This window comes from Bufo bufo, chromosome 1 (assembly GCF_905171765.1).
Source record: "Bufo bufo chromosome 1, aBufBuf1.1, whole genome shotgun sequence".
NCBI classification, from domain to species: domain Eukaryota; kingdom Metazoa; phylum Chordata; class Amphibia; order Anura; family Bufonidae; genus Bufo; species Bufo bufo.
Genome location: NC_053389.1, coordinates 434400507 through 434418850, shown reverse-complemented (window position 1 = coordinate 434418850; position 18344 = coordinate 434400507). Strand labels below are relative to the sequence as shown.

The window sequence follows — 18344 nt, the reverse complement described above, 5'->3', positions numbered from 1 at the left end:
GTTTGCCTGCCAGTTATATGCAAAAGCCTGCTGGAACCACGACAAAGCCTGAAGACTGTTTGAAGAAACGTTTATTCGAAGTAAAGCTGTCGTTAACTTAATCTCCAGGTCTGGACTCAATTATTTTCAAATCCCTCAATTATTCCCCCTCTTTATTGCTTCAGAGCCAAAGCCTGGGGTCCAGCGGTATCCAGGTAGGAGCACCGTGACACACATAAAGAGACATTTGGGCTGCACTACAACACTCGGAATTCCTACTAAACCTGGGTCCCGATATAGAGGGCCCTGGGTGGAGGTGTCATGTTGCACCCCCAGTTAGTAACATCCAGTTGTCAATTTATTGATAAATTTCTTTCTTTATAGGAATAACACAGGAATGGTATAATGCAGAATCTTAACAAAAAGATGCTACAGAATTGTTATATTATGAAGAATACAATTATTTACTAGGAAAGACATGTTAGAAATATTGACAGGTCCTCTTTAAAATTGTCCTCCTTTTCCACGTATTTGTGCTGCGCCCTTAGATGCCCAGTGTCCTAGTCCTTATCATGCCATTCACACAGTGTAAGATGCGTATGCCTCACCCATCAGCTACTGCATACTTTACTAATCAAGTCATACACAAGAACCGTTTGGTTAATTATTTTTTTATTCCTTTTGCAAAATTATTTGGAACACAAGGACATTGAAAAGATTCTGTGTGGACTCTCACAGATTTTTATCTGTTTTTACAGAACAGTCACAAATAAGTTAACCCATTTATATGTTTGCAGATATGTATATATATGTATAAAAAAAACAACAGCAAAAGAAATATCACATTAGAACACTGAATAAACTATGTCAAAGGTCAGTCATCCACGACTACATTTTTTTGGCGTTTTTTCCCTCAACTCAGCGACCACCAAAGAAGTGCAGGGCACAAATTTAAGGCAGCCATTTTGTTAGGAAGGAAAGAACATTTGTAGGTCTTTTTCACCTTCTCTTTATAAAAAGTTAGAACATGCTTTACTTATGTAGGTAGACACAAAAGAGTATCAGCTAGTTCAGGTACAGGTGGTTGCAGGCCCTTCTGCTCCTGAACAAAGGGACACACCAGAACAAAATAAAATTATGGTAGACAAAATTCACCAAAAACCCCCGGCAATTATTCTCTGGGAGGGAAACAGAAATTATTCCCGGGGGCATTATGACTGCAAAGACAAGTACAATGCATTCATGGGTTCATACATTACAAAGGGCTTTTTGTTATTTGAAACACCAGTTTTGCTTGGACTATGACTCAACGCTAAGAATTACCATACATAAAACCACTTCACATGAGGCTCTCTGAAGGTGTTGTAGAGGAAGAGCTCACTTTTGGAGAAAAGAGAATGGGTACACCATACTCCTCTTGGGGTAAGACAGGGTATTAGGGATATGGGGACTTTTTTTTTGTTATTAGAATCTTCATTATAGCTATCTTTGTGCTGATGCTGCTGGTGGCTGGGTCCAGAGTGAAGGGATGTTATGCTTCTGGTTCGTATTCCTGGTAATCATCCTGCAAAACAAGAGATAACGGTCTAGCATAGCATTTAAACAGGTGTTTTCCAATACTTTATCGTACTGTATACTTCTCACAAATTCCCCAGTGTTTACCCCAAAAATAAAAAATCTCTGGGTGAATAATGATGGGATCTTTCTTTATATGATGTAATATGAAACCTGTTCTGTTGTGTAGGATATGAGTATGAGCTACCCTCCACCTGGTAAAATGACAGCAAGCTCCTTTGACAGGGAAAACAAACACAGACACAGAGGGAATATCCAGTGTTCATGGAGGCCTCTGTCTAAAAACATAGGCTCAAAGTTTTTTATGCTATGTATGGATGGGGCTATTAAAAGTCTACCCAACATCCAAGTGCATTGTTCTTAAAATTCTTGCAGTTTTTCACTGTACTATTCACACAGAAAATCCGAAATAATATTACTACGGCTGAAATCTCAACTGAGAAGTCAATTAAAATGTTGTTAAATGATCCAGAAATATTTCTTTCTGATAACATACATTACTGTCAGGGCCAGCCATAGATGGTGCCCTTTTTGCACTACTTATTATTAATGTCCTCCTTTTAAAGGCATAATGAGTACAAATTACCATTTCGACAGTGCTTAAAGACAACCAAATCTTTTACCTAAACTTTATTAAAACCTACCATAAATGTGATAAATAGAATATTTGTAATATATATATTTTTTTTAGATGCCCTAGTAAAATAGGCACACTCATACATCGCTGACATATGATATGCAAGGCTGTAGCAAAGTCGATAGAGCAGAAGCAGGAGATCACATAACACAACACTGCTCCTCCCTGTGCCTGCTCCGTTAAAGCCTGGTACAGTACATCGGCAGCATGTTGTAGAGCAGAAGGAGCGAGGCAGATTGATATATAGTTTTATGGAAAAATATTCAGTAAAACTTCTGTTTTATTTTAAATTTCAGTTTTTTTCTAACTTCAGTTGTACACAGGGGAGGTGTTATCAGTGATTGATAGCATTCTCTGTGTAAGTGTGTAAACAGATAGCTGTCAGTCACTGACAGTTGTACATGTGGGAGGTATTATCAGTGATTGATAACATTCCCTGTGTAAGTGTGTATACAGAGATATATGTTAGTCACTGATAGTTGTACACATAGGAGGTGTTATCTGTGACTGATAGCATTCTCTGTGTAAGTGTGTATACATAGATAGCTGTCAGTCACTGATAGCTGTACACGAGGAGGTGTTATCACTGATTGATAACATTCTCTGTGTAAGTGTGTATACATACATAGCTGTCAGTCACTTATAGTTATACACAGGGGAGGTGTTATCAGGGATTGATAGCATTCTCGGTGTAAATGTGTATAGATAGATAGATGTCAGTCACCGATAGTTGTACACAAGAGAAGTGTTATCAGTGATTGGTAGCATTCCCTGTGTAAGTGTGTATACAGAGCTAGCTGTTAGTCACTGATAGTTGTACATAGGGAGGTATTATCAGTGATTGATAGAATTCTCTGTGTAAGTGTGTATACATAGATAGCTGTCAGTCACTGATAGTTGTACACATAGGAGGTGTTATCTGTGACTGATAGCATTCTCTGTGTAAGTGTGTATACATAGCTGTCAGTCACTGATAGCTGTACACAAGGAGGTGTTATCAGTGATTTATAGCATTCTCTGTGTAAGTGTGTATACAGAGATAGCTGTTAGTCTCTGATAGTTGTACACAGGGGAGGTGTTCTCACTAATTGATAGCATTCTCTGTGTAAGTGTGTATACATACATAGCTGTCAGTCACTTATAGTTATACACAGGGAAGGTGTTATCAGTGATTGATAGAATTCTCTGTGTAAGTGTATATACATAGATAGCTGTCAGTCACTGATAGCTGTACACGGGGGAGGTGTTATCAGGGATTGATAGCATTCTCTGTGTAAGTGTGTATACATAGATAGCTGTCAGTCACTGATAGCTGTACACGAGGAGGTGTTATCAGTGATTGATAGCATTCTCTGTGCAAGTGTGTATACATAGTTCCCTGTCAGTCATTGATAGCTGTACACAGGGGAGGTGTTATCAGGGATTGATAGCATTATCTGTGTAAGTGTGTATACATACATAGTAGTCAGTCACTGATAGTTGTACACAGGGGAGGTGTTATCAGGGATTGATAGCATTCTTGTGTAAGTGTGTATACATACATAGCTGTCAGTCACTGATAGCTGTACATGGTGTACATGGGGGAAGTGTTATCAGTGATAACATTTTCTGTATACACCGCTACTATCTTCTAAGAGATTTTACAATGCCATCAGATGTAATTTATATTATGTCCTCCAAAAATGTGCATATAAATCCATGTTAAATGCAATTGTTCATGTAATTTGCCTGGTTACCAGTAGATGGCAGCAACACATTGGCAAGGTACTAGTCACAGTTTAGTGAATCTGAGCTGGAATGGATTATTCCAGCTTAGCTCCCCCCTGTATGGAGAGGTGGGCTGGTCCCACATCCTGTAGCATGGGTGGAGAAGGAAGTTAGAGTCAGTGTAGCCCACCCCCTGCTAGGGGTAGGGTGTGTGTGTGTGTGTGAGGAGTTCCCCTGCATAGGAAAGACAGCAAGGACCTTGGCCATATACCCACCTTGAGCACCTTCAGCTCAGCTGGATGAAGACAGCAGAAACTACAGACAAAATCGAGAGTTCCAGGAAGAAAGCATCCCCTGAGAAACCATCTGTGAGAGAAGTACAGAGTCCTAGGAGAAGCCTATTCCTGCTCAGCTAGTCTGTCCCCACACAGCAGAAGTTACAGGTAAGTGCAGAAGCTAACTCTGCCACAATTACAGAGCTACCAAGCAGACGTTTTTATCCTGCAAGCTCCAAATTTAAACCAGAAGTATTCATTCCTGCCAATGATTGCCAAAACCTGCTGGGACCAAGAGACCAAAGCTGTATACCGCTTGGATGAAAGTTATTTCAAGTAAAGAAACGTTTGAACTTCATCTAAAGGCCTGGACATCATTTCTTCTGCAAAATTCCTCTATTACTCCTACTATCACTACACTCAAATTTATTGCAAGTGAGCCAGGAGCCAGGAGTCCAGCCGTACCCAGGTAGGAGACACTGGGACACAATTATCACTGTCCTACAGAGACATTATAGGCCATTATACCACTCTGGCATTCCTAATCTGGGACGTGCGTTATAACACCTTGGAAGGGCCCTGGGATAGTACCCTGCGCACGCGGCAATTGGCGTCACAAACAAATTCAGGATATATTATCCATCTAGCCCTGCCACTGCATTAAAGTGGCGTCAGCGAACCCGTTCCTGGTCACTGCACATCCACTGTTTTTCCAGTGCCGGCAGCTGCCTGAAGCAGCTGATCGGTGGGGATACTGGTTGTTGAAGCCCAACCAATCTGATACTAATACTCTCCTGGGTATTGGTCATTAATATCTGTTGGCTGCGATACCCTTTTTAACCCACCCTTCTTTGCAGTACTGCTGCTGGTGAACATATTCTCACTTATGGTGTTATAATATAGCATCTCTAGCCACTGTAATTAACCTGATGCAACAAGCACTTTCGCATGCCAATTCGCCTGTACGGTAGATATGGATTTAGTAATTAGGGATTTGCTAGAGGCCACTAGAGGGCTTATACTGATAAATAAAAAGCAGTGGTAGCAAATGTAGGATGTGAGCTTTCATCAGTATCCACCAGAGGGAGAGATGGGTAATGAAATAACAGCTCGTCTTCCCTATTTATAGCTGAGCTTAGGCTGAACATGTCTACTCTCAGCCCTCCTTATTTCCACAGATCACAGTGCCCAAGTCCCTTGCTGCCTCTGTGGATATTGCTTGACTCTATAACCATATGTAATACAGAAATTCCAAGGATCACTGGTAAATATACAATAGCTACAGTGTATGTAGGACTGGCAAATGGTTACATGTAATGCACATACAGTACAGACCAAAAGTTTGGACACACCTTCTCATTCAAAGAGTTTTCTTTATTTTCATGACTATGAAGGCATCAAAACTATGAATTAACACATGTGGAAGTATATACATAACAAACAAGTGTGAAACAACTGAAAATATGTCATATTCTAGGTTCTTCAAAGTTGCCACCTTTTGCTTGGATTACTGCTTTGCATACTCTTGGCATTCTCTTGATGAGCTTCAAGAGGTAGTCCCCTGAAATGGTCTTCAACAGTCTTGAAGGAGTTCCCAGAGATGCTTAGCACTTGTTGGCCCTTTTTCGTTCACTCTGCGGTCCAGCTCACCCCAAACCATCTCGATTGGGTTCAGGTCCGGTGACTGTGGAGGCCAGGTCATCTGGCGCAGCACCCCATCACTCTCCTTCATGGTCAAATAGCCCTTACTTTCAAAGTTTTCCCAATTTTTCGGCTGACTGACTGACCTTTATTTCTTAAAGTAATGATGGCCACTCGTTTTTCTTTACTTAGCTGCTTTTTTCTTGCCATAATACAAATTCGAACAGTCTATTCAGTAGGACTATCAGCTGTGTATCCACCTGACTTCTCAACGCAACTGATGGTCCCAACCCCATTTATAAGGCAAGAAATCCCACTTATTAAACCTGACAGGGCACACCTGTGAAGTGAAAACCATTTCAGGGGACTACCTCTTGAAGCTCATCAAGAGAATGCCAAGAGTGTGCAAAGCAGTAATCAAAGCAAAAGGTGGCTACTTTGAAGAACCTAGAATATGACATATTTTCAGTTGTTTCATACTTGTTTGTTATGTATATAATTCCACATGTGTTAATTCATAGTTTTGATGCCTTCAGTGTGAATCTACAATTTTCATAGTCATGAAAATAAAGAAAACTCTTTGAATGAGAAGGTGTGTCCAAACTTTTGGTCTGTACTGTATATAAATAGGAAAAATGGGTAGCACTCCATGAAGTAAAATTAAAAAGAAATGTATTCACCCATAAGGCAATGCGACGTTTCAGCTCAGTGCTAGAGCCTTTCTCAAGCAATGTGTTCAGACAAAGTGCTCAGTATATATAGCAAACTCAATCAATGTGCCAAATTACAATCAAGTAACAATCAATCATAAAAATAGACAGTGACATGTAATAAATGTACAAAATTATACATATCTAATATGAGAGTGATTACAATACATGATAAAAATCGATTCCATGAGCAAAAAACATTACGGACAACCATGATTCTCAATACAAATACATAAATGATTAGAAAAAACATGATTGTGTGTCATGTGTACTCAATTAACTAAAGTGACAAGTGCTTACTGCATGATGTATCAAACGGAGAATGGAGGGCGGATAAACCAGGAGTATGGCGGCGTCCAGCTACCCATCGCCTGCTTAGGCGTGCCCCATGCGGCAGTGCGCATGTCAGGATGACACATCATAATAACCAAATCCAACAGGCTAGTGAGTCCCGATGCCGAGCTCTATTGATGAGCTACCTGCAACCAATGTAGGGAGATGGCTGTAGGGGACCAGATGAGCGCATCCATATCCTGAACAGACATGCAGCCCTCCTCTGTGGTCATGGACTAGACACAAGCCCGCACGTCAATGCAGGGTCATGTCACATCCACACCAGCAATGTATGAATAAATGCATAACTGTCAAAAAAGATTATATAATTCATTTGCATATTGTCATGGTAACTGGACGCAAACTCTTGAGTCAACCTCAACAATATATATATAAATTCTACTTATTAATCCTTCCCTGGTTGTTTACTGAAGTGGAGGGATTAAGGTCAGTAACTTTGAGGTCTAGCATAGAGGGGGTTAATAGTTTTGGTCAGCTCCTGTTAACCTTAGCATGTCATCTGCTGACCATTGTAACAAACAGCAATTGTGCATGTATTCACCTCATTAAATGTACCTACTCAAGTAAATGTATCTCCTGTCGTTGCTTTGTAGTATCCGCCATGCTTGTTCTGCTGGATTATTTATTTTTGGTATAATTTTTTTTTACTCTCCATGATCATGACTAGAGATGAGCGAATTTCTAAAAAATTTGATTCGGATGGTTCACCGAATTTCTCAAAAAGATTTGATTTGATCAGATCCATGATGAATTGTGTTATAAAAAACAGCTATTTCCTGGCTGCAGAGAGCCTTTATAGAGGTGTTGAACACTGCGCCTTGCAGTAATACACATAGGGAGTCTGTTGTGGTGGTGAAATAATACTGTGAGTCAGTATGACATGCAGACGACAGGCGTCACTCTTAGAATCACTGCACACTTCACTTATTTGGGCGGTTACGGGGCCAAAACTTACTAAATAACTCAAGCGTGAACTCAGCCTTACAGGTCAATGTTAGCATCAGGTATAAAGAACCCTGCAGTAGAGCCCCCTGAGTGAAGAGGGTGTCAAGAGTAAGTTTGTGTTGACGTGACCGTTTATTTTGCCCTTCTTCTCATCTGTCAGAAGAACGATCCCAAAAAAAATGGATCCTGTCTTTTGAGCATCCGCCTTCACACGGTCAGCATTTGCTCAGTAATCCATCAGTATTGCTAAGGCCAAAAAAAAAACAGGAGTGGATCCAAAACAGAGATGACACATGAATAGAATGTTTGCATGTCTTATGGGTTTTGTACCCACTCCTGCTTTTGACTACCAAATCATGATCCGATCCTGATGCAAAATAGAGACTATGTGATACAGGCCTTACGGCTGCTACAAAGTTCAGTTGTGTTTCTCATTTTTCTGCCCTTCTGACAGATCAGAAGAAAGGTAAAATAAATGCCGATGTCAACAAGGCAAACAGGGACAATAGCAGCCCAGTGCCACACTAGTGAGGTGGCAACAGCATGAGGAGTCAACACAGTGGCCCAGTGACAGAGTGGAGAGGTGGGGGGCAAAAGCAGTGGCAATAACAGCACAAGATAGTGGGTGGCAGTAGGAGCACATAGCAGCAGGTATGTGGTATCAGGCAGGTGGCAACATCCGAATAGTGGCTGAAGCAGGTGGCCAGAAGAAACAGGTCTCTTTTCACAAAGTTTGAGAGTGGCACCCAGAATGATCTAGTCTGATGCATCAGGCACTGGCATGTGGAAATCCTGGCTGATCCACGCCTGATTCATCTTCATAAAGGTCAGTCTGTGCACATTTTGGGTGGAAAGGCAAGTTCTCCTTGGGGTAACTATGCCCACAGCCGCACTAAACACCCGCTCTGATGCCACACTACTGGATGGGCAGGAAGGCTTGGCCAGGGCAAACTCGGCCAGTTGCGGCCACAAATCAAGTTTGGCTGCCCAGAAGTCCAGGGGATCTTCCATGTGGGATGGCAGGGTGCAGTCTAAGTATGCCACCACCTGCTGGCTCAGGTTCTGCTCCATGTCTTGCTACTGCTGGTGGGTGGTTTCTTCACTAGGCAGGTGAAGAAAAGTGCTCATCAGAGACTCTAGACTTAAGTTGCTGCTGATGGAGCTGGTACTGCTACTGCTACTGACCCCCCACCGCCCTCCAGCAGCAATGGCAGTGGAACGTGATCACAGAGGGGACCCCGGTCAGACCTTTGCGAGGTGATGGAAGATGGCGCACATAGGCAGTGGCCAACTGACTACATAGAGTTCTTGATAGTAGTTCCATTTATCCTCCCTCTCAGCGGGTGTAAAAAAGGCACCCATTTTGGACCGGTAGTGAGGGTCTAACATGGTGGAGAGCCAGTAGTCATCCCTCTGCTGAATTGGGACTACCCAAGCAACCGAGCATGCATCGAGACATTTGTGCAAGGGACTCGGAGGGACTCCCTGCCTCCATCTCCACTGCATACTGCCATTGTGCTTTGGGGTCATCTGCCTGGTCTTCCTCATCACCCTCTACCTCCGCCAGCTCCTCCTCTTTTGTCACTTCTGCAGAAAAACCACCCATTTCTGTATACATTGCTTGTGTGTGAATGTCCTCCTCCTCCAATTCAGCCTCCACAGGGCTCAGGTGGCCGTGAGATGTAGATGCCACCTCTCCTGTCCCCTGGCCAGACAGATTTAGCAGCATCTGTTCCAGGACATGAAGAAGTGGAATGATGTTGTTCATCCCGTAGTCCTGGCGACTGACAAATAAAGTAGCCGCCTCAAAGGGCCGGAGCAAACAGCAGGTGTCACGCATGAGCTTCCACTGGGTAACGAAAAAAGTTACACAGGGGAGTGCTCCGAATTGTGCCTGCAGTGGAGTCTGAGGACAAGGTGGAGGATGAAAAGGAAGCAGAGGACACTGGCGCAAGACCCACAGCTTGAGAACGTGGAGGCGGAAGTGCCGTCACCTGGCCAAGTTGCTGGTGTGGCTGGGCAGGAACCAAATTTACCCAGTGGGCTGTAAAGGACATATATTGACCTTGATTGTAGTTACAGCTCATACGTCGGCGCTGCCGTGAACTTTAGCAGACACCGACAGGCTGAAGGACTGGATAACCTTCTGTTCGATATACGTGTGCAGGGCTGGTACTGCTTGCGACTCTCCACCTTGGCTCGGCACAAGCCATCAGTTCTCTGAAAGGTGCAGAGTCCACCACATGGAAAGGGAGGGACTGCAGTACCACAGTTTTGGCGGCTCGGATGCGGACCTATTTGCTTAAATGGGGCCGCAAAAGATGCGGACAGCACTCCGTGTGCTTTCCGTATCCATTGCTCCGTTCCATTGTCCGCAAAAAAAATATAACCTGTCCTATTCTTGTCCGCGTTTTGCAGACAAGAATAGGCAGTTACAGTTGCAAGAAAAAGTATGTGAACCCTTTGGAATGATATGGATTTTTGCACAAATTGGTCATAAAATGTGATTTGATCTTCATCTAAGTCACAACAATAGACAATCACAATCGGCTAAAATTAATAACACACAAAGAATTAAATGTTACCATGTTTTTATTGAACACACCAAGTAAACATTCACAATGCAGGTGGAAAAAGTATGTGAACCCCTAGACTAATGAGATCTCCAAGAGCTAATTGGAGTGAGGTGTCAGCCAACTGGAGTCCAATCAATGAGATGACATTGGAGGTGTTGGTTACAGCTGCCCTGCCCTATAAAAAACACACACACCAGTTCTGGATTTGCTTTCCACAAGAACCATTGCCTGATGTGAATGATGCCTCACACAAAAGAGCTCTCAGAAGACCTACGATTAAGAATTGTTGACTTGCATAAAGCTGGAAAGGGTTATAAAAGTATCTCCAAAAGTCTTGCTGTTCATCAGTTCACGGTAAGACAAATTGTCTATAAATAGAGAAAGTTCAGCACTGCTGCTACTCTCTCTAGGAGTGGCCGTCCCGTAAAGATGACTGCAAGAGCACAGCACAGACTGCTAAATAAGGTGAAGAAGAATCCTAGAGTGTCAGCTAAAGACTTACAAAAGTCTCTGGCATATGCTAACATCCCAGTTAGCGAATCTACGATACGTAAAACACTAAACAAGAATGGATTTCATGTGAGGATACCACAGAGGAAGCCACTGATGTCCAAAAAAAACATTGCTGCACGTTCACAGTTTGCACAAGAGCACCTGGATGTTCCACAGCAGTACTAGCAAAATATTCTGTGGACAGATGAAACCAAAGTTGAGTTGTTTGGAAGAAGCACACAACACTATGTGTGGAGAAAAAGAGGCACAGCACACCAACATCAAAACCCTATCCCAACTGTGAAGTATGGTGGTGGGGGCATCATGGTTTTGGGGCTGCTTTGTTGCGTCAGGGCCTGGACGGATTGCTATCATCGAAGGAAAAATGAATTCCCAAGTTTATCAAGACATTTTGCAGGAGAACTTAAGGCCATCTGTCCACCAGCTGAAGCTCAACAGAAGATTGGTGTTGCAACAGGACAACGACCCAAAGCATAGAAGTAAATCAACAACAGAATGGCTTAAACAGAAGAAAATACGCCTTCTGGAGTGGCCCAGTCAGAGTCTTGACCTCCACCCGATTTAGATGATGTGGCATGACCTCAAGAAAGCGATTCACACCAGACATCCCAAGAATATTGCTGAACTGAAACAGTTCTTACTCATGACTGTTGTGCACGTCTGATCTGCAACTACAGGAAACGTTTGGTTGAAGTTTTTGCTGCCAAAGGAGGTTCAACCAGTTATTAAATCCAAGGGTTCACATACTTTTTCCACATGCACTATGAATGTTTACATGGTGTGTTCAATAAAAACATGGTAACATTTAATTCTTTGTGTGTTATTAGCTTAAGCAGACTGTAATTGTCTATTGTTGTGACTTAGATGAAGATCACATTTTATGACCAATTTGTGCAGAAATCCATATCATTCCAAAGGGTTTATATACTTTTTCTTGCAACTGTATATTAATGGCTGTCCGTGCCATTCCGCAAATTGCGGAACGCACACAGACGCCATCGGTGTTTTGCAGACCGCAAAACACACAACGGTCGTTTGCATGAGGCCTTAGTCAGAGGTTTCATTGCTTCTCTGCAGCCTGGGTACCTTCAGCATGAAAAGGGCTGTGTTCCTGTTTTGTTGGCATGAATTTTGGTGTGGCTTCCGCACCAAAAAATCCCACCTAAAATGCTTTCAAATCATCTTCTTTGATCTCAATGGAAAAACCACTTAATTGATGTTGATCTACACAGAGCTGCGTTTTTCCACTTGCGGTTTTAAAAAGCGAGGTGTGGAAAAAATGAAAACGTGTTCATTCTTGGTGCGGATTGTACATCAAATCCATATGCAAACTTCCCATTGAAATTGGCAGGATCAAAAACCACATCAAACAAATGTGTCATAAAACCAAATAAAAAAGCCCCACAGCTAGCGGTGGATTGCCGAAGTCATGTAGAGGCGCCGAAGCTGAAATATGATTAAAGCAAAATTTATAAAGTAAAAACTCAGTATTAATATTGCTGTTTTTTCCCACCCCCTCCCAGAAAGAGTTAGTAAAAGTTAATCAGTTAGTCATAAGTTATGTGTACCCCAAAATGACACCATTAAAAACTACAACTTAACCCGCAAAAACAATCCCTCATACGACTACATTGATGGGAAAAAAAAAAGTTATAGCTCTTGGAAGTCGATGATGTAAAAAATGAAAAAAATTGTTTGGTCATTAAAGAGGACCTTTCACTGGTCCTGATTAGTGATGATCGAGCACCCTGAATGCTCGGGTGCTCGGGTGCTCTGCCCGAGCACACCGGGATGCTCGGGTGCTCTACCGAGCTCCCGAGCCCTATAGAAGTCAATGGGAGGACCCGTGCATTAAACCAGGCACCCCCTGCTCTGAAGAGGGGAGGGTGCCTGGTTCATAGGAAAAGGTCATAAATTGATGTAAACACCACCGAAATGGGTCGGGGACAGCATGGGGAGGATGTCTGAATGCATCTTCGACTACAATGTCGCTGCTGGTAACGATGTTGCCCGAGTTGTACGCCACTTTTACAGACTGACCATAAAACTCACAAAACCGAAGATAAAAGCGATTTTAGATGAAAAATTGTTAGGAAACATTCTTTGCTGTATATTTACTTTTATATAAAGAGCAAGTTCAGACAAAAATGTTCGTGATTTTCGGAACTGGGGCCATGACTAAGAGGGACGGCCGGAGGTTTCGATTGTGTTGACCGGACTCTTGGATGATCAAACTGAACTCATTGGAAGAGGAACGGCCGGTGGCATCCGTATTGTACCTGTAGAGGTGAAATTCTTGTACCGGCGCAAGCCGAACCACAGCCGAAACCTTTGTTGCCACGAACATTTTCATTAATAAACAACTTGGAGATTCGAAGACGATCCCCGGCAGCGTTATTCCCATTCCCAGCCGAGCATTTTCTGGGAAACTAAAGTCTTTGGGTTCCGGGGGGAGTATGGTTGCAAAGCTGAAACTTAAACTAATTGATGGAAGGGCACCACCAGGAGTGGAGCCTGCGGCTTAATTTGACTACGCACGGGAAGCCTCACCCGGCCCGGACACAGAAAAGATTGACAGATTGATACCTATTTCGCGATTCTGTGGGTGGTGGTGCATGGCCGTTTTGAGCGTGTGGGTCGAGTAGATTTGTGTGGTTCATTCCGATAACCAAAGACACTCCTCCGTGCTAATTAGTTACGTGACCCCTGGTGATTACGATTGTGTTGACCAGACTATCATCTGATGATAATGAACTTGGAAGAGGAACGGACGTTGAGCTGACCGTGTAAAAAATTGTAGGTGAGGGCCTGCTGCCGCTTTGTTAACTCTAGATAACTTCTAAGCTGATTGCACGTCCCCGTGATGTTGACGATCTATTCGGATGTCTGCTCTATCAACTTTCGATGTTCTTTTTTGCGCCTACCATGGTGACCACGGGTAATGGGGAATCAGGGTTCGCTTCCAGAGAGAGAGCCTGAGGGATGGCCACGGCTACCACTTCCAAGAAAGGCAGGCGGGGGCGCGCAAATTTCCCAGTACCGACTCAGGGAGGTAGTGACGATAAATAACAATACAGCACTCCTAAGAGAGCCTGTCATTGGAACGAGTACAAAAGAATTACAGGGAATGTCATAGGTATTTAGGATGAGGAAACGTTATACAGGAGAGGTAAAGTATAATTGATGGCCTGCTGGTGGCCCACTAAAACATTAGGGGTGAGGGTCTTCAGCTGAGCTGACCATCTAAAACATTATGGGTGAGGGCCTGCTGGTGAGCTGACCATCTAAAACATTATGGGTGAGGGCCTGCTGGTGAGCTGACCATCTAAAACATTATGGGTGAGGGCCTGCTGGTGAGCTGACCATCTAAAACAATATGGGTGAGGGCCTGCTGGTGAGCTGACCATCCGAAAAATTATATGAGAAGGCATATACATGATGGACGAGGAGGAGGAGAAAAGGAAGATTCAACCATATACCCTTTTTTGTGGCGGAAGGGGTGCATGGGAATAGAGAGTATTCAGTAGATTCTAAACAACACATTTAAAGTGCCTTTATGTTCAGTCGTGGCTTTCCTTTGGTGGAGTGGAGAAGTCAGGGGCAATCCAGGCCTTGTTCATTTTTATAAGAGTCAACCTGTCAGCATTTTCATTTGACAGGCAGATACGCTTATCTGTTATAATGCCACCAGCAGCACTAAATACCCGCTCAGACAAAACGCTGGCGGCAGGGCAGGCCAGCACCTCCAAGGCGTAGAGCGCCAGTTCGTACCACGTGTCCAGCTTGGACACCCAGTAGTTGTAAGGCACTGAGGGATCACTGAGGACGCTGACACGGTCTGCTACGCACTCCTTTACCATCTTGAACACCCAGTAATCCCTGTTATCTAAAATGCGTATAACACGGGGGTCACGGGAAAGGCAGCCTAACATGAAGTCAGCCATGTGTGCCAGAGTACCAGTGGGCAAGACTTCGCTGTCGTCATCAGGAGGATGGCTGTCCATCTCCTCATCCTCTTCCTCCTCTTCTGTCTACCCACGCTGAACAGATGGAATTAAAGTTCCATGGCTACTACCCTGTGTAGCAGAGGCAACCGTCCCCTGCTCCTCCTCCTCCTCCTCCAATACGTGCTTAGAAGACAAACTGAGGGTGTTCTGGCTATCACCCAGGGTCATGTCTTCTTCCCCCATTTCCAACTCTTCCCCACGAACAGCGACGGCCTTCATTGTGAGCAGCGAGCGTTTGAGTAGACACAGAAGTGGGATGGTTACACTGACAATAGCGTTATCGCCGCTCACCATCTGTGTCTATTCCTCAAAGTTTCTTAACACCTCACAGAGGTCAGACATCCATGCCCACTCCTCGCTTGTAAAGAGAGGAAGCTGACTGGAAAGGCGATCACCGCAGCTGGTATTCCATTACTGCCCTTCGCTGCTCACAAAGCTTGGCCAACATGTGTAACGTGGAGTTCCAGCGCGTGCTCATGTCGCACAACAGCCGGTGAGCTGGCAATTTGAAGCGCTGCTGCAGCGTCAACAGACCGGCTGAAGCTGTTAATGACTTGCGGAAATGTGCACACACGCGGTGCACCTTCGCCAGTAGCTCGGGCAAATTGGGGTAGGTTTTCAGAAACCGCTGAACCACTAAGTTAAAGATGTGGGCTAGGCATGGGATGTGTGTGAGCTTGCCGAGCTCCAAAGCCGCCACCAAGTTACGCACATTATCACACACAACCTGATTGCAGGTTGAGTGGCGAGAGCCACAGCTCAGTCTGGTCTCTTATCTCCTGCCACAGCTCTGTGGCAGTGTGCTGTTTATCCCGTAAGCATATCATCTTCAGCACAGCCTGTTGACGCATCCCCACAGCAGTGCTACACTGCTTCCAGCTACCAGCTGACTGGTGCTGCACGCAGAGAATTCGGAGGTGGAAGTGGAGGCGGAGGAGCCACTTACATAGGTGCTGGCAGTAACCCTGATGGAAGTAGAGCCCGCAATTCTGGGCGTCAGTAGCACCTGTGCCATCCCAGGGTACAAGTCGCTCCCAGCCTCCACTACGTTCACCTAGTGTGCCGTCAGGGAAATGTAGCATCCCTGGCCACAAGCACTTGTCCATGTGTCAGTCATTAGGTGGACCTCAGCAGTAACTGCGTTGGTCAGGGCACGGGTGATGTTAGCAGACACATGCTGGTGTAAGGCGGGGATGGCACACCAGGAAAAATAGTGGCGGCTGGGGACTGAGTACCGAGGGACGGCCACTGACATCAGGCCGCGAAAGGCCTCGGTGTCCACAAGCCTAAATGGCAACATTTCAACCGCCAGTAACTTAGAAAGTTGGGTGGTTAGTGCCATGGCCTGTGGGTGCGTGGCTGGGTATTTGCGCTTGCGTTCAAATGCCTGGGGTAAAGACCTTTGGACGCTGCACTGGGACAGGGAAGTGGATGTGGTCGCTGATGGTGCTTGCGACGGTACAGGTGCAGTGCGGGAGGCATCCAGGCCTGCGCCTTAGACAGGCGATTGGTCGTCACCCAACATAGGGGAAGAGTAGGCAGTGGTGTGACCCGCGGACACAGATTGTGGACCCAGGTGTTCCTCCCACTTATTGCGGTGCTTGGCTGCCATGTGGCGGATCATGCTGGTGGTGGTGAGGCTCATTTTGGTGTGGCACAGGTTGCAAACTACTATTCTTTTGTCGTCTGCACTTTCCGCAAAAAAGCGCCATACCGCGGAACACCTACCCCTTGGCAAGGGAGATTTCCGCAAGGGGGTGCTCCGTGGAACACTTGCGGGCCTGTTTGGCGTGGCCACCTTCTCCCTGTTGCCACCCCACTGCCTCTTCCAGCCTGTTGCGGTGTTGCAGATCGCTCCCCCTCGGGACTGCTGTCCTCGATCGCGTTTCCGCCTTCCCATGTTGGGTCAGTGACCTCATCGTCCACCAAGTCCTCCTTAACTTCCCCACTCCGATCATCCTCCTCATTTGCTGACCCGTACACAACTTCAGTGATTGACAACGGTATATCATCCTCTTCATCAACCTCTGCAGACAGTAATTGTGGTTGATTTGATGGCAACTGTGTCTCGTCATCATCCACCTCCTTAAACACATCATCTTGTGAGTGTGAAGGCTCTAGAGGTTGAGAATCAGGGCACAAGATCTCATGTCCCTCTTCAAGAGTGCTTGGGGAGAGGGCCAAATTAAGTGATGGGGGTGAAAATAGCTCCTCGGAACATCCGAGTACCGGATCACTTGTTTGGCCAGACTCTACATGGTGGGAGGAAGGATGATCAGGGTGAGGGTTGTTTTTGTTGACCAGACTGTTGGCTACTGAGACTGGACTTGGTGGAAGACAGGGTGGTGCTTAACCCAGTGGAAGCATTATCTGCTGCAATCCAACCGACCACCTGGTCGCACTGGTCTGACTTCAAGAGTGTTGTCTTGCGACGCCCTGCAAACTGGGACATGAAGCTATGTATCGTGGATGATTGTTTTTCTTGTGCTCTGGCAGCAGGCACAGTTTCAACGCGCCCAGGGCCACGGCCTCTGCGTGAACCATCAGAGTCCACTTCCCCTTCCCTTAATACTCGCCTTCTCCATATTGACACTGGATGTCACTGATATTTGGATTAAATATAGGCCTCACACACTGTCTAGAAATAAGTGTATATTTGCTTCTCACTGGTCACAGCAAGCAGAGTTTGTATAATACAGAAAATGAATGTCACTAACGGTCACCCTGACACAAAAAAATAATTCCCCGCTGCAGGGCGCTTTTTTTTCCAGATGCATTGCTCCATGCCCCCGCTGTGCCCCCCATTCACTTTTGCCGCCCTGTATGCTAATTATTAGAATTGCTATAGGGAGGAGGAAACGTCCGTGTTTCTCAAGGGGCGTCTCCTTCTCCATGGCTGTGATCTGTCCAATCACAGTGGAGAGCGTCACAGCCATGGAGAAGGTGACACCCCTTGAGAAACACGGCTGTCTCCTACTCCCTGTACTAATGCTATAATTAGCATACAGGGCATCAAAAGTGAATGGGGGGCACAGCGGGCGCATGGAGCAATGCATCTGGAAAAAAAAAGTGCCCTGACATCTACTAATCATGCCCTACACTGTCAGGTACTAATACTGCAACATCAGGACCAGTGAAAGGTCCTCTTTAAGGCCCAAAGCCAGCTGGTCACTAAGGGGTTATAGGTAACACTTTAATAAAAAGCCCAATTGTGCACCTACGACTTGTATGAGACAATGCATACATTTATTAGCAGCAAAGGGGTTAATTTCCAGAGTAAAGTACATTATAATAGCTTGTATTATTAGCTTCGCCTTTTCTGCTGGGCTTATTGGCAGACATACGTTTCTGCACCTGGATGAAATTAATTATTAAGCTCATTTAATCATACTTAACAATTGCTGTAGCTCGGGTGAAATGTTCCA

General features: G+C 44.8%; 1 protein-coding gene across 1 annotated transcript in view; it reads right to left on the bottom strand.

The window, feature by feature from the left end:
• Positions 1–1169: 1169 nt before the first annotated feature.
• SNCB (synuclein beta) overlaps positions 1170–18344 on the bottom strand; it is a 94889-nt gene continuing 77714 nt past the window's right edge. Inside the window, exon 6 of the mRNA XM_040406726.1 lies at positions 1170–1543. Coding sequence (XP_040262660.1) covers positions 1511–1543 — 33 coding nt within the window. The 3' untranslated portion in view covers positions 1170–1510. The remainder of the gene's footprint in view (positions 1544–18344) is intronic.